General features: G+C 33.6%; 1 protein-coding gene across 1 annotated transcript; it reads right to left on the reverse strand.

The window, feature by feature from the left end:
- Positions 1,893–12,775, reverse strand: LOC18598552 (probable protein S-acyltransferase 4). The gene is made up of 6 exons (XM_007028117.2): positions 12,218–12,775; positions 11,353–11,541; positions 10,430–10,738; positions 8,576–8,809; positions 2,490–3,079; positions 1,893–2,304 (listed from the first exon to the last, which is right to left on the reverse strand). Exons 1-5 carry the CDS (start codon positions 12,275–12,277, stop codon positions 2,507–2,509), a joined length of 1,365 nt encoding a protein of 454 aa, XP_007028179.2. The 5' UTR covers positions 12,278–12,775; the 3' UTR covers positions 1,893–2,304; positions 2,490–2,506.

Consider the following 15,227-nt stretch of genomic DNA (forward strand, 5'->3'; position numbering starts at 1 on the left):
AAACATCCAAATTTCCAATTTTACCCCAAATGAACCCTCGAACTTCGAACAATCATTTTTAGTCATTCCTTGACTATAAAATATTAAATTTCATCCTACAATTCCTATTTGAACTAGTTCGAGGTTAAATCAACTCAAGTATACCATTAGGTACAATACCGAGTTTCGTCTATTCTTAGGTGCTTTTTCTAGTATAATAACATGTTACTCAGTGCATGTATGTCATGACATGTGTTTATAGGGTCAGGTTTTACAGCTATGCTTCCGATTTCTCTCACCCGCATTTTCAGATTTCTCTTTCTTGCTCTTTTAAGACACCAAGCAATGGTTTTGATGTGCTTGGTGGGTGGCTATTTGGGAAATTTGATTTTTAGGTATTTTGGGTAAAACTAAAACAGTAAAAATGATCACAGATGTTTGAAATAGCTTTTAATTAAATCAATTTGAGACCTAGACAGCAATAAACTCAAAAAATTGAAATTTATAAACCTAGGTTTTCAAAAGAAATTTTTTTTTTTTAGTTCAAATAGGTGCTTTAGATAAGAAAATTTATATTTTGATTTTTGAAAATATATTAGAAACACTTTAATCGATGCCAAATTGTCAAAAAAAAAAAACAAAAAAGAAATGAATAGAGTTGAGAGGATTTGAAGTTTTGGTTTGTAAGTAACAACAACATTTTAAACATTAAAGTGTAACAAAATGTTTTTGAATATGGCGTGTAACAATAATATTTTTTTAACATGGCGTGTAATAACAGTATTTGTTTTCAACATGGCGTATAACAACTTTTTTTAACCATGGTGTGTAACAACTTAACCATAGCGTGTCACATGTTTCTGTACATAGCGTGTAACAACTTTTTTTATGGAGTGTCACATATTTTTGCACATAGCGTGTAACAACCTAATCATGACATGTAACATATTTTTGTACATGGCGTGTAACATTATAGCGTGTAATTTCATTAAGGGTAATTTTGTCCAACTTGATTAAAAATAGTTAAAATTATAAAGAGAGCTATTTTTTAAAACATCTTATCTTTAAGGATTATTTTTAAAATGCTCCTACTTTTTAACTTTGCATGCTTTCTTATTATTTGCACTTTTAAACCTGCATGCTTTTGACTTCTGCGCTCTTCAACCCTGCATGCTTTCTAATACCAATTACATTCCAACTTTGCATGCCAAATGGAAATCATATGCTCCTATTACCTAGCATGCTTTCCAATCATGCGCTTTATAAACCTTGTCTGGTTTCTAACCCTGTGCACCTTTCTAACATTTCTTGTTTATGGATCATTGTTGACATTTTGTACTAAATATTTTCATTTCTCTTTAAATTAGAACCTGACCAACAACTTAACCAATTACCAACTTAACTTGATTAAGATATATTTTATTTATTTACAAAAATTTTAAATCTTTGAATTTAACCTCATTTTACTTTAATCAAATCATGTGGCTGAAAGTAAATATCAACCTTTAAATTTGAAATTTATAATGATTATTTGTTTGATTAATTTTACATCTTAACCATATCAATGAATTAAACTGGTTAATTTAGCAATGTTGAAAATATATCTCGACAATTATCTAATTCGTAATTATTTTGTCAAAGTTTGATGAGCGAATTTCCGGAAATTGTTAATTATAATCTCCAACCTTTTTTTTCCCCTTCTGCCATTTTTCTTCTAGCCTAAATTGCATAACACCATCTGCTAGCACAAGGAAAACGACAATTTTAATTTCATAACAACATAATTCCTACTACTTTTGAGAGTGAGAAGAGAAGACTAGTAGAACTCAAGATGTAAGAATGCATAATAACGACTGCACCCCCAACGTTTAATTGAATGAGAAATGCATGAATCTTCTGCTCAAAGGGCAAAATGCAAGCACATCCCTAAATAAGAAAATACATAATTACATATCACTGTTGAAATGGAACAAGCACATTTTAGATTAATTAGTTCTAGACATTCCACTATTCTAACTGATGAAAGATAAATCTCTTCTAAATCATAATATAAGATTTTTTTTTTCAAAAAAATGTTAACAACGTAAGAAATGATAAACCTACAACACAAACTACAAACCTTTTTCATGCTCACGGACACCATGTGTGCTGCATTTTCTGCATTATTTCGACCAAAATGTGACATTTACAACTTACAACAAACAAGAGTTTGAACTTTAAACTAGACAGGTATTTTGCCGCTTTTCCAACCACTTAACAACTTTCTTGAGCTTGTATTCCACATCTACTTTTCAGCAACTTACAGTCCTCCCATCTAAGACACTACTGCAATTTAGAAGAAAAGGAAATCATTCACATTCATTTCAAAATGCTCAACCCCAACCAAAGCTGTTCTTAATCCAAAACTTGTACAAGTATCATTTGTGCCAGTGTTTGTCACCAAAAATTAAAATATAAAATTGGCACAGGAATTATTAACTTAAAATGAGCGAAGAGAATAAGAAGATTACTTTTGTACTCAAAGAGATTACTCTATGGTTGGATGAGAATTGCAACATTCTACATTTTTCTCTGTTGTATCCGCTTCATTTCCCGGAGTAGAGGTCTGTACAGATCTCATTCCATCTTCAGTAGTGTCATTTTGCAAAAATTCTCTAACTCCATTTTCAGAAGCTGAACTTTGCTCAGTTCTTACCATGTCATCCCCTGCAATGGAGATCTCAACTGATTTTTTCACATCTTGCTCATCAAGAAAGAATGGATCAAAAGATGTTCCCGCTTCCTGCTTTGTCTTCAATTCGTCCTCCAAATCAACGTAATCCAAATTTCTCAAGATTTCAGGAAGCGAATTACCAGAATCCTCCGCAAGCCTATTTCCCATCTCAATGTCAATTTTCTCCTTCGAGCTAATACGACCTTCCACAAAGTTTGGAGTCACTGATCCCAGAACCATATGCTCACTTTCCTCCACAAATGAACGGAATTTATTCAATGAAGGTGGGATCTTGGAGAAAAATATTTCACCAAGATTTCGTGCTGTTCCCTTGTTATATGGATTCTCCTTCTTATCATATCGATACCGGAAATTCTCATATGTAGTCTGTTCAAAAATGGATAAGAATGCAATCACTATTATTCAGAAACAAAACAAACCAAGGGTCAAATGCAAAGAAACATGTAGAAATACTAGTATGCAAGAATACTATCTTAAATGTTGAGTTTAGGAAATTAAACTTGGAGTTGGATTTGAATTTTAATATCTCAGATTTCAAATTATTTGACTCAGAAGTCATGAATTTGAAATCCATTGTTTAGATTTAAGATTAAAATTAAAGATTTAAACTTTAAGAAGGGAGAGAGTTGAAATTGGGCTGCATTTGACAATTTCATTACAATGAAGTTTGGATTTTTTGAAATTTGCAGTTGGTTAAAATCAGCGATCTAAAGCTGTTCACAGACAATGAATTTGGATTCTAAAATGCAAATCCATATCCCACTCTCAAAAATACAAGTTCCCAAATGGACCACAGAGAATTATGATCACTTTATTATTGGATAAATGAGAATTAGAGTTGCAAAAGCTTAAAAGGTAATATGCTTAAGCAGTGAGGTGACAAACATCAAACAGAAACAGTTTTAAAACCCCTTGAACAAAAAAACGTAATACAAATTGAGGGGGCCAACATTGCATTGCGATAGACAGTTCCTGCTCAAAACCTCAAATCATTATAAATCAGCATTGACAGAGAGATCTTCAGTTAAGATTTTCCATGGACTTCTTAAGATTTCTATGAGTTTCAAAATCATAACACTCATTCTGTAAACAAGATATAAACTTCAAGGGTAGAATACAGATATATGCCCCATGGTTTGAGGTAGAACAAATTTGCCCCTTGAGGTTTAAAATTAGACATTTAACTGAAAACATAAGGGAAATTGCTTCTGCTCAATTCGTCCCCTCACTCTTTTCTCTTTTCGAAGATAAATAGAAGTTTAATTATAAAAAAATCTCAATAAAAAAGAGGCAGAAAGAAGAAAACAGCCCGTGTTTAGAAAGAACTAATGCAACCAAGTTTCAGTACATTGGAGAAGAAATATCAAAACTCAACAACCAGCAGATGAATAAACATCATGCAATCATGTCATTTGATGCTAAAGTTGTGCCCTAGACTTTTGCAGGGAAATCTACCATAATAAAAAGAAACATGGGAGGAAGAACTAGTTGAAGAATATTTAGTTTTGTTCCATGTTTAATCGCTGCAATTGCCTTCTTTCTTGTTTTTTTTTTCAATTAATTCATTTTATTTTAAATTTGGTATTACTGAATGTATGATATTGGTTGTAGACTTTGACATAAATATGATCTGGCATGTTTTGGTTCCACCTAAAAAGTCACTTAGGATCATAGTAATGCAATTTAAACTCAATATCCTCATAAAACTATAAAACAGAACAATTTAAGGATATTATATGTAACCCTCATTCCTTACACTATTTAGAAATTGTTTTGTTAAAGAAAATAAGTTTATCATTGATCATGGAAAAGTCTTTTTCCTTCTTCAAGGTATTAAAAAGGCTTAATAAACAAGGCAAAGAAACTTTACCAGGCACACTACACAAAATGCAGTGAACAATAATGACTGTATGAGAGAGAGAAAGATTGTAGAGGAAGGCCATTTCACGATGATTTGAACAGAAGCACTAAGGACTAATGAGACATTTCCTATTAATTAGCTCAACTGAAAGGATGGAGAAATTAAAATAGCTGTCATAGAATGGCAACAATTAAATTAACTTGCACCAATCACTTAGAAAGAAAATAGTGAAGATTTAGGGTATGCACATTGCTCAAATGTCAAATAGAAGATTTCACCCACAATTTGGTTCAATAAAGCATTTCAATTCCAATTGAATTGAAGAAAATTGCCAGCAGATTTTATAAGCTCTATTAAGTCCAGCCACATGATCAAAAAAAGACACAATGCAGCTACGTGGCATATTACCACCTTTTATGTCCTTTTCTTCCTTTTTTCCCCCTTCCTTTATCTTCTTTGTCGTCCCACTTTGCCAAGCTCCAGATTGTTTCGCAACCATACTACATCTCTAAACATTATCAATGCTTCCTTGTCTCCTCACACCCCTCAATCATCAATCACATCTGCCATGGTCTACTTTTCACTCTTTCCCTTTCCTTTTTCTCCTTTCTACTTTTCTGTATTTCTGCAAATCAGTCATCTAACTGTCCTTACTTCACACAATCATTTTCCTACAGTCTAAATTGTTGGTTGCACTGGGGCAAACCCACACTCCGCTTGCTTCTTTCTATGTCCACCATTTTCCTCTTGATTTGCTGCACTAAGACAGCAGCTTAGCAGTTCCTCTCACCTCTTCTCTTTCCCCTTTTACTCTCAATCTTAGCTCAATACTGTGATTGTGATTTTCAGTAAAAATTTGGTCACTTAGTAGTAAATATGCAGATTTTGTGCATGAGATTTGCTTTTCGAAGGCTATGGTGGCCTGAGATTATGGTTTTGCATAGTGGTTTATGTTTTTGTTGGTTGGTGGTTGGATAAAAGCTCCCGTGAGATGAAAAGGATATAAACAGTAACATAAAAGGTTCACAAATCTTTCATCTCCAGGAATTAAATGTCCTTTGGTTGAAGACAAGAGTTGTAATGGGTGTGTGCAGATGTATGGCTAGTGAGAAGGAACATATCTGGAGAAAGAAAGAAGAAAAATGAAAGAATAAAGAAGGGAAAAAGAAGAAAGAAAATAAAAAAAGAATTTTTCCTGTAATCTGTCACATAAGCTGCTGTCATATTTTGGGACATGTAGCTGGCCTTAACAAGGCTAACAGAATCAAATAGCAGTTTCCTTAATTAAATTTAGTACAATGAAATCCTTAATCAAACTACAAAATAGGTAAAATCCTTTAGTAAACATTTGAGAAAAATTAAATTCTACTCAAGACATTTAACCAACACTTCATTTGGGAACTTAAATTTGAGAGGAGGGCTTTAAATTTCAGATGTAAAATATGGTAATATCCACGAATATATTTATTATGATTACCCTTAACTTCAAGAATTTGTTAATTTTCTATTGAGTCATGAATTTGAAATACCTTGATCTTAAAATGAACAAATACACATCTATACTCTCTTATAAGGTATATTGAATATTTATTAGTTTTTTTCATAACGACTGAAAGTCATCCCCATAATTTGTAGAAAGCATCAATTCCAAATTCACTATTACAAATACTTATTTCGAAATGAAGCACAAAGAAAATTTTGTTATGTAAATGAAAATATGATAGTTAAAATCTATATTATTACAAAATAAAAAAATACATATGGGATAAGTATAATGCCTGAATGATATGTACATATCAAATTTTGAGATGAGAAATTTATAAAGGAACAAAAAATATGTTTCCTAAATAGTGTCGAGCAGATTAAATAGAAAAAATGGTGCAAACAAAGAACTGGGAAAAAAAATATTATTAATTATCCCTTAAAATTAAATGAAGTAAAGAAATCAAGAAATTAAACAACTCGAAAAGCTACTATTATATCCAAGGTCTTACATGGCTTCTAAGGTTCAATGCATATGCCTATTTGTCAAAAATCAGTGTTTTTATGTACAATATTTCTATCCTTAGTGGAATTTTCCTAGGCTTACATTATACATGCTCATATATCTAAGTTAAATGAAAGGCACCACTAAAAAGAGGTGATATATGCATGAATGTCTGTTTCATGTTTATATATGTATATATATCAGTAGAAATAGTATACTCAACCAGTTAGGTGTGAGAGGTCAGGTAATTGGGGTAAAATGGGGGGGGGGGGGGGGTGGGTCTGGTGTGGTGGGAGAGGGTCCTCACCACATCACACCCGTAGTGCCACACACACCCTTAGTCCACTTAAGGGCCATTTGGGAGAGCGGCTAGCGCACTACCCACTGTACTAACCCACCCTAAATGGCACTGGACCCAAGTGCATTTACCGCACTTCCAGACAGACTCTTATCTACTTATCCACACCATTCATCCATACATTAGGACACTAACAAAATATTTGATAGTCAGCCCCTGCAAAATGGTGAGGCATTAATTGACCTGAATATCTAAATAACTACCCAGCAACTGGCCCTGCACTAAGCAGATGACACCTTTAACTCAGATTCAAGGAATCTTAGAACATTGCTAGAAAAGGCCTAAACATTATAGCAAAACAAATACAAACTAAACAACATAGGAAATTTAATTGGCTTGATATACCTACCGACAAACATGTTAAAGTTGATGTATTCCCTACAACCAATCGGTTGGTTATGAGATATATTCTTGTTACTTTAAGCATTACATTTAATTAATAAAGGCTTTCTTTATCTATAAGTTTATTTCCTTTCTTCCTTTCTTACCTCTCCTCTTTCCCCTTTATACTCTCAATCTTAGCACAACATGGTGATTGTGATTTTTTGTAAAAATTTTGTTACTTTGTGGTAAAAATGCAGATTTTGTGCATGAGAATTGGTTTTCGAAGGTATGGTGGTCAGAGCATATGGTTTTGCATATTGGTTTACTTTTTTGCTTGGTTGGTGAGAGGATAAAAACTCTCATGAGAAGAGAAGAATGCAAACAATAACACAAAGGTCCACAAATCCTTCTTCCCCGGGGAGTTAAATGTCCTTTGGTTGATTGCGATGAAGAATGATGGAAAACAGGGAGAAACTAGAGAGAAAGGGAAAGCTCTAATATAGTTTCAAAATAACATACTACCTTATAGCCCTAATACTTAGAAAAATAGCAAAACACAGTATAAAGTACCTAAATAATTGAATATAATATATATCTAAAAGATAATTACAATTAAGCCCATAAAATCTTGAACAGTTTAATCCTTCAGGCTTTTGCCTCTACACTGCATTCCTTTGGATGTCAAGTTTCTCATCAATCCCTTTCATCCACTTCCTTAAGTTTACAGCTTTATTATCTAGACTTCTGAGACAGTCAATAATTTTAAAGACTTTGATCAAAATTCAAGTGCTTATTCGGCAGCTTCTGAACCAGATTCTCTGCTGTAGAAATCTAAGTAGAGCAAAATAGAGGTTTTTCAAAATTAACTTTAGTTTCTATAAAAAGTAAAAGTTTCTAAAGATTAAAAGCTGCACCTTCTAATTAAAGCTTTGGAAAAGAGCTGCTATGACAAGCTGATAGAACATTTGAACAAATAGTTAAATAGACAACAGTGTTCTTAGTGACACAAAAATTTCAATCAGGCAACACTTTTCCAAAAGCTCTACTTCAACAACAGTTTTTACTACAGTCCCATTGAGCCAAATAGGCTCAATGACCAAATAGAAACAGTGGTGAAACTAACAATGGACATCCATAAGTATAAGTTAGTGAAAGATTTATGAATGCATTTATGACAAGAAACCCAAAATGTGTTACAGACTGTCATACATCCAGCCAATTCAAAATTGCACTATCAGTCAAAGTATTCATGGACCTTAAAAGTATCATATGATAATGAACGAAAGGTAATCATTTGTTCAAAGAAACATGGAACTTTGACAAGAAGCTTACTTGGTTAGTGCAAATCAGATAGAAATGGAAAATTGTAAGGCCACCAACAAACCATACAGCTATGAAGCAGTAGACGATGAGAAAAACTGAGAGAATATCATGTGACATAGCCTTCCAAATATTGCTATGATTGCCAATTTCCTTTTCAAGGACATTGATCCAAGAAAAGACAAAGACATATATGCACAAGATGGTTGAGGTTGATATAAACAGAAAGAAGAACCGATAGTTACGCTGCAACCACCACACACGTCAAAAGCATCATTAGTTTCAACCAAGAATAAGGAATTTGCAACATTTCACACATATATAATACTAGAGTCATCCATTTAGAGATCATACACAAGATTGTGCAACAACTTTGTTTTGAAGTAACATTATTTGCAACATAATTTTACAACTTGTGCAACTTAGCAGAGCACATCCCTAGATAAGTAATAATCCTGAAGACAATATTAAAGAACAAAACATCTTTAAAATAGGCTCATTAGTTGGTGCATGATCCCCCAGCCCAAAGAGCAGGGTTCAAATCCCCCTACCCCCTATTATAAAAAAAAAAAAAAAAAACAAACAAAAATCTTTAAAATTAAAATTTCCAACCCACAGCAGCCAATGGCTATAAATTAAAATCCTCAACAAGAATAATGTAAATTCCACATATGATGTTTAGGTTTAATGAGAACCGGCACTTAAAATGTTCAAATTGTCAATACCAATTAAAAGTGGTGATATACAACAAAATATTTCATGAAAAGGCAAGATTATATTTCAAGAATATTTGGGATTGTGGTCTTCATTTGATGTTGAACTGATTTAAGACCACAGTTAAGTGTAATATATGTTCCTTTCCTTTAGGGTTGCAAATTTTATTTTATTTTCTCTTACTTGAGTTTTAAGTGTTAGGGCTACTTGGCATTCTCGATCTACTAAAAACTGCAAATTTGGATTCTACAAGTTTTAGTTAAGCTTCCTATATTTTTAGGTTTTATTATAGTTTTTAACTTATCAAGTACTACTAAGGTTTGGCAGCGCTAGTCCTTAGTAGGAGTGCTAGAGGTTTATGCATATATCAATATAATCCTCTACTTAAGTAGAGCATTATCATCAGAGGATTTTCCAAGCATTATTGCTCCTGTGCTTGTGTGATGCAATCAAGTCTAATTGACTCTTAAGGAACACTATTGAAGCTTACAAAAATCTCCTTATTCAACCTTATTTGTTGCCAACTGTGTCCACTTAGTACCTGAGTTTTAAATTAATCCCCAATTACACCAACTTGAATCAACCATCCAAATTTAGCTTTAAACTCTACCTTTCACCATGCCAAAACAGCCTCTGAGTGTCTGGTTTGTTCATCATGGCATTAATGCCATACCAAATTTCATACAAACCAAAATTAATCTTATAATGTTCCACCTTTTCACCCTAGTTAACCAAAAATTTAACATAAAAACCCTAATTTTTTTTACTTTCTTTGTAACAGTACCCATTTCATGCAAATTTGGTGCAGGCCCCCCTCTCTCGTCCTACCTCTAGTGCATACAGCATTACTCAGTTTAAAGATGTGGAGAATAAGCAAGCAGCATATTTGAGAGAAAGGATCAAGAGCTAGCATGTCCAATCAAGTGTAAGAAGACAACAACTAATGCCCAATACAGAATTTAATTGAGTTGTTCTAATATAAACAATTCTGGATAACCAAGCCCAGTTGATCTCTTGTTATAAAATACCATATTTATGCCAATCTAACTGAAGTCGCATCAAGAAAAATATTTCAGGATTACCATTTAAGTACCTCCTACCAGTAAGTGCATTTAGTATACAACAAAGTTTGCAAAGAAAAATTAAACTTACTATTCCAATGCACTGACCAACCCATGGGCAGTGGTGATCAAACCTCATAACACAGTTATTGCAGATGGAACAATGAGAAGCTCGGGGAGGACGATAAAGCAAACAGGTGTCGCAATACTTCACTTTCACACAGTGGCCATTAACTATTACATCTTTTGTACGAGGAAGTTTTAAATGAGGAGTTCTACCATTGTCCCACTCCATAGATGGGGTAGTCAGATCAAATGCTTCATCTGATTCAGGAGGTTTTGAATTTCTAGGTACAATTCCAGGATCTCTACCGGAGCTAAAGCAGAGAAATGTCAAATCCTGCCAAAAGTTGAATTGTATCAATTTGGTATATTCTGGTGTGAAGGTGAGGGTTGCACTTGCTCAGAAAATGAAAATGTTTTAAGACTGGCTAATTTCCCAACAGAAAATGAAAATGATTGAACATACCATTCATTGAAGCCAATGAAGAATGAAAAGATGAGGCAGGTATTATACACAGACCTCTATATGTATAAAACACCAGCGCAATGCAAATGATACGAAATCAAGGGCCATGGAAAACAAAAGCAAACTTAACCATAGGCCACTTATATGAAAGAGGCTACAGGTAGCATAACGACAGTCCTTATACACCTAGCTGACTTGCTTTCTTTCATAAAAATGCAGTTAGGTCTCCATTGAATGTCCACAAAATAGAATTCTTCATAAAGCGATGACTACTTAAGTACTTAATCACCTTCAGGAGCCTTTAGGTTGTTGCTCAAGAACAGTGATTACAAGATAAAGTGCAAAAATAAAAAATTTACAGAATGTAAAATAAATTGAATGAAAAGACCATGTTCAGAATACATGTTTACTGGTTTGAATAAAATTTGGCAGGCATAATTCCGTACCAGTGATCATCTCTAGAAGCCCAAGAAACTAAAACTCACCAATGCAGAGAGTATGGCGCCCACAACTAATATGGGATAACAGCGATCAACGTGTTTGGTATTTTCATCTCTGATTTTTATATACATCCTGATGCAGAAAGCAATGGCAGGGCCAGCAATAAGGAGTGTGGATAGAAACAATGATGCGACATCAGGACCGAAGATTAATCTCCCACCACAAAAGAATCTCTGTTAGAAAACAAAATGAACAATGACAAAAGCCTTATTAGTTGAAATTAGTCATAATAATAACAAAAGGGAAAGTATTCATGGCTACGCTTCTGATTGAGCAGACACAATCCCCTCAAAGTTTTACAATGTGAATTCAGAGGGTTATAAGACTATTTATTTGTTCTTTTTTTATTTTGCTTTTAGGAGGGTGTGAGTGGGGGATGGAAGAAGAGAAGAACGGTAAATCAAGAATCTCCAAATTGACAATAGAGTAAACATGATGACAAAGTGAAGACAGAAATATTGCAGGCTCTCATTGAATTCAAGAAAGGTTCATTCACCACCACGTCAAAGTGCGATGGATGATTAATCAAGCAATGTATTATTATTGCTGCAGCTATCTCTTAAGTTAATTTAATTATATATTATTATTCTCAATAAAGGGACAATTTGCAAATTGCAAATCCAAGCAAACCCAGGATTCAGAATTTGAGCTAAAACAAGATATTTAAAGGAAATGATGAGAAAATTCGGAGCATCCATTCTTTATTAGAGAAACAAGCAAAAGAGAGTCATAGTGTCCCACAGAGTAACGTATGGTAGTTAAATCATAGTTCGCAGTGCACAATCAAAAGGGCCAAAAAAGAATTATCATCACAATTGAAAGGAACGAGAAAGGAAGAAAGAAACTCACATTGCTCCCTTTCCAAACTCGATAAAGCCTCTTGGGTTTATGATCGCTATACAGGGCCATAGCTAATTGAGTCGAAGATGATGATTGATGACAAACAAGAAGAAGAAGAAGAAGAAGAAGGAAAGGCCAAATATCTCAGTAATTAATACCAAACATCCCGAACCAAAGCATAGCTGTGTGAGCAGTGAGGAGAGGCAGAGAGATGGTTTTCGGACCAACTTCCAAAAAACAGCTGCTGCTGCTGCTGCTGCCTCTCTCCTGTCTCTCTGCCAACAACAACAAAGACGGATAGTACCAAGCTACGATTCTCCCTCTCCCTCTCTGTTTTTTTTTTTTTTGTTTTCTCCTTTCTTCGTTGTTCTAAAGAAAAAGAAAAGGAGACAACCTTGTTGTCTTCCCTGTGTTTTGTTGTGCGTAAACTCTGAAAGATTTTGTTTTCTGTTTCTTTCTCTCTCCAAAAATAAAAATGGAAAAAAGCGCTGGCAAACTGCACGCAGGCTGAGTTGGGCGGATGTTTCAATTCCTCGCGGCTTTCACGCCCCTCTACTCTTCTCCTCCTCCTGCCCTTGTACTATTATTCCTAGTCCAAATAAAATTATATTTATAAATTTAATTAACTAATTTTATTTTATTTTTCCCTTTCACTATTTTTTCCTTTGGTCGTTGATTTCCAATTCCTCTGCAGGAATCTCTTCCAACTCTTCCTCCATTCATGGCAACAATCTGAGTCCAACTCAAATTAACCATCTTTTATCCTTTCTTTCCCCTTTCACCATATTCACTTTCTCTCTCTAAACCCATTTGCCTTTCACCATTTTAATTCCTTTTATTCATTTTAATAGCAATTTCTAGTAGTATTTCTTATTCTAGATTATATTATATTACTATTATTATTAATTATAATTATAGACAATTACCAAATATCCACCAGATATCCAATTCCTAGCCGAGCTGGCTGAGCCAACATGCCGTCACGGTCAAGAATCCTTGATTCTCATGCTGGAATTTGTCTTCACGCGGCTTTTTGTTTTTTTTTCTTTTTCTTTATGCAATAGGTGAGGTTTGTTTTAATAGTTTTAGTTACGTGATAACATGTTTGCGGTTTTTGAAAACAAAAGGAAAATAAATTGTTTAAAACTATTGGAAGTAAGAACATTTTGTTTTCATTGATAAAACATGAAATTTTGCACCTTATATTTATAAAGACAAGAAGAAAATATTTTAATTTTTCAAAATAAAATGAAAATTATTACTAGAATTAAATGCAAACACAAACTATCATACCGTTACAAGGCGAAACCTGCTAGACTCAAGCGAATCTCAAAAATCGAGTATTGGATTGACAATTATTAACACAATGGAATTCTTTTATATAAGTGCAACAAGACTGAAATTTAAATAATATACATGCATTTTAGTTTGCAACTCATAAACTGATTCATTTTCATATATTTATGTGTAACAACTATATTTACATTCCTTGCACATTAGCATGTAAGTTAGGGCACCTGTGCTTAACTAAAAACAGAAAATGCTAATGTACTGGGTTGAAACCCTTACAAAATAAACTAACAAAAATAACCAGCAACACAATTGCCCACAAAACCATAAACGACTAAGACTAAGACCAGCGGAGTGGACGTGACAAATTAGGAGTGCTTATCGGATGCCAAAACCAGCCTACAGAACAAACGTAAGTTACTTGCTTCCACGCAGAAGTCCCCAAAAGCTATATATATCTACACAATGCAACAATTAATTGGAGTAAGTCTTGTAAACTTAGTGAGTAGGTATGAAAGGAATTAAGCAAAAAACGGAGGAAATTTTAATATAAAACAAGTTTAGAAATATATAAATGTGTATGTGAAGCAAAACAGATATGTTAATATATCATGCTCAAAGCAATTGTAATTATACCAAAAGGGCTACCTAAAGGTCCATTTAAATTCACCAAACTTACTAGGGGTCCAGGATCAACCCTTGTTAAATTGGGGGTTGATTCCCCTTTTTATACAGAATCTAAGTGCTTTATGGTGTAAGGATAGACCTCCTTAATGTTGGGGTCAATCTTGATGCTTACAAGTCACTAATTCGATCTTTGGATAAGTTGAGGATCAGCCCTATCTAGGATTGGGGTCTATCCTAGAGCTAATATAGAAAGTAATCTAAGTTCCAATGAAGGGAAGATTGACCTATGGCTAGTTAAGGGTCAATCTTCATTATTACAAGATGCCTATTTAAGGCAGACCAAAAGCTAATCATCAAATAATATGACTCTAATTGTTTTCCTAAGCTCCAAGCATAGAAAGTCTCACTTTGAGCTCTACCATAACTAATGATTCCAACTCATTTGCTTGCAAAATCAAATTCATAGTTAATTACTTTAAAATCCTAGGTTGTAAGTTAGGCATGACAAAACTTAAGTTTAGTTTTATACTAATATAAATGATAAGCCTTCAAGTATAAGGTTTTAATATTTCCCCTAAGTTCAAATATGCCTAAGCTCTCCATTAAGGCTTAACCAATTTATCATTCCCAACTCAATTACCTTAAAGAGCCAGGTTCCTGGCTAGACTCTTAAAGCATGCTCTTAAGCAGAGTATTCTATGTGTTACTAAATTGGGGATTTGTTAGTGTAATAAACTCAATGCAATAAATAACAAGAGTGGGTGAATTGGTATTTTAAAAATTTTCTTTATAAACTTAATGAAAACTAACCCCTTTTTGAAAAGCAAATTTTCTTCTTCTATAAAAAGTGAATCAAGTGATTTTTTTAAAATCGAATATCAACAATAAACCACAAGGCATAAAAATAAATCAAGACACAAGGATTTTACAGTGGTTTGGCTTTCTTAAATGCTTACATCCACTCTCTTGGCTCACCAAGGAATTTTTAATCCACTATAAGGATTCTTACTTTTTAACAAGATTAAGCAATAACCCTTACACAATCCATAAAAGGGATTCTTGCTTTTTAAAGGGATCAAACGATAACCCTTACACCGACTTT

The sequence above is a fragment of the Theobroma cacao genome, chromosome 5 (assembly GCF_000208745.1).
Source record: "Theobroma cacao cultivar B97-61/B2 chromosome 5, Criollo_cocoa_genome_V2, whole genome shotgun sequence".
In the NCBI taxonomy this organism is placed as follows: Eukaryota; Viridiplantae; Streptophyta; class Magnoliopsida; order Malvales; family Malvaceae; genus Theobroma; species Theobroma cacao.

Bases quoted from the DNA above. Each gene is read 5' to 3' on its own strand.
- LOC18598552 (XM_007028117.2), bottom strand. From the start codon at position 12,277: ATGGCCCTGTATAGCGATCATAAACCCAAGAGGCTTTATCGAGTTTGG. The intron at 11,542-12,217 runs GTGAGTTTCTTT...GTTTTCTAACAG, and splicing joins GAGTTTGGAAAGGGAGCAAT to AGATTCTTTTGTGGTGGGAG. The intron at 10,739-11,352 runs GTGAGTTTTAGT...AACTTTTGGCAG, and splicing joins GCGCCATACTCTCTGCATTG to GATTTGACATTTCTCTGCTT.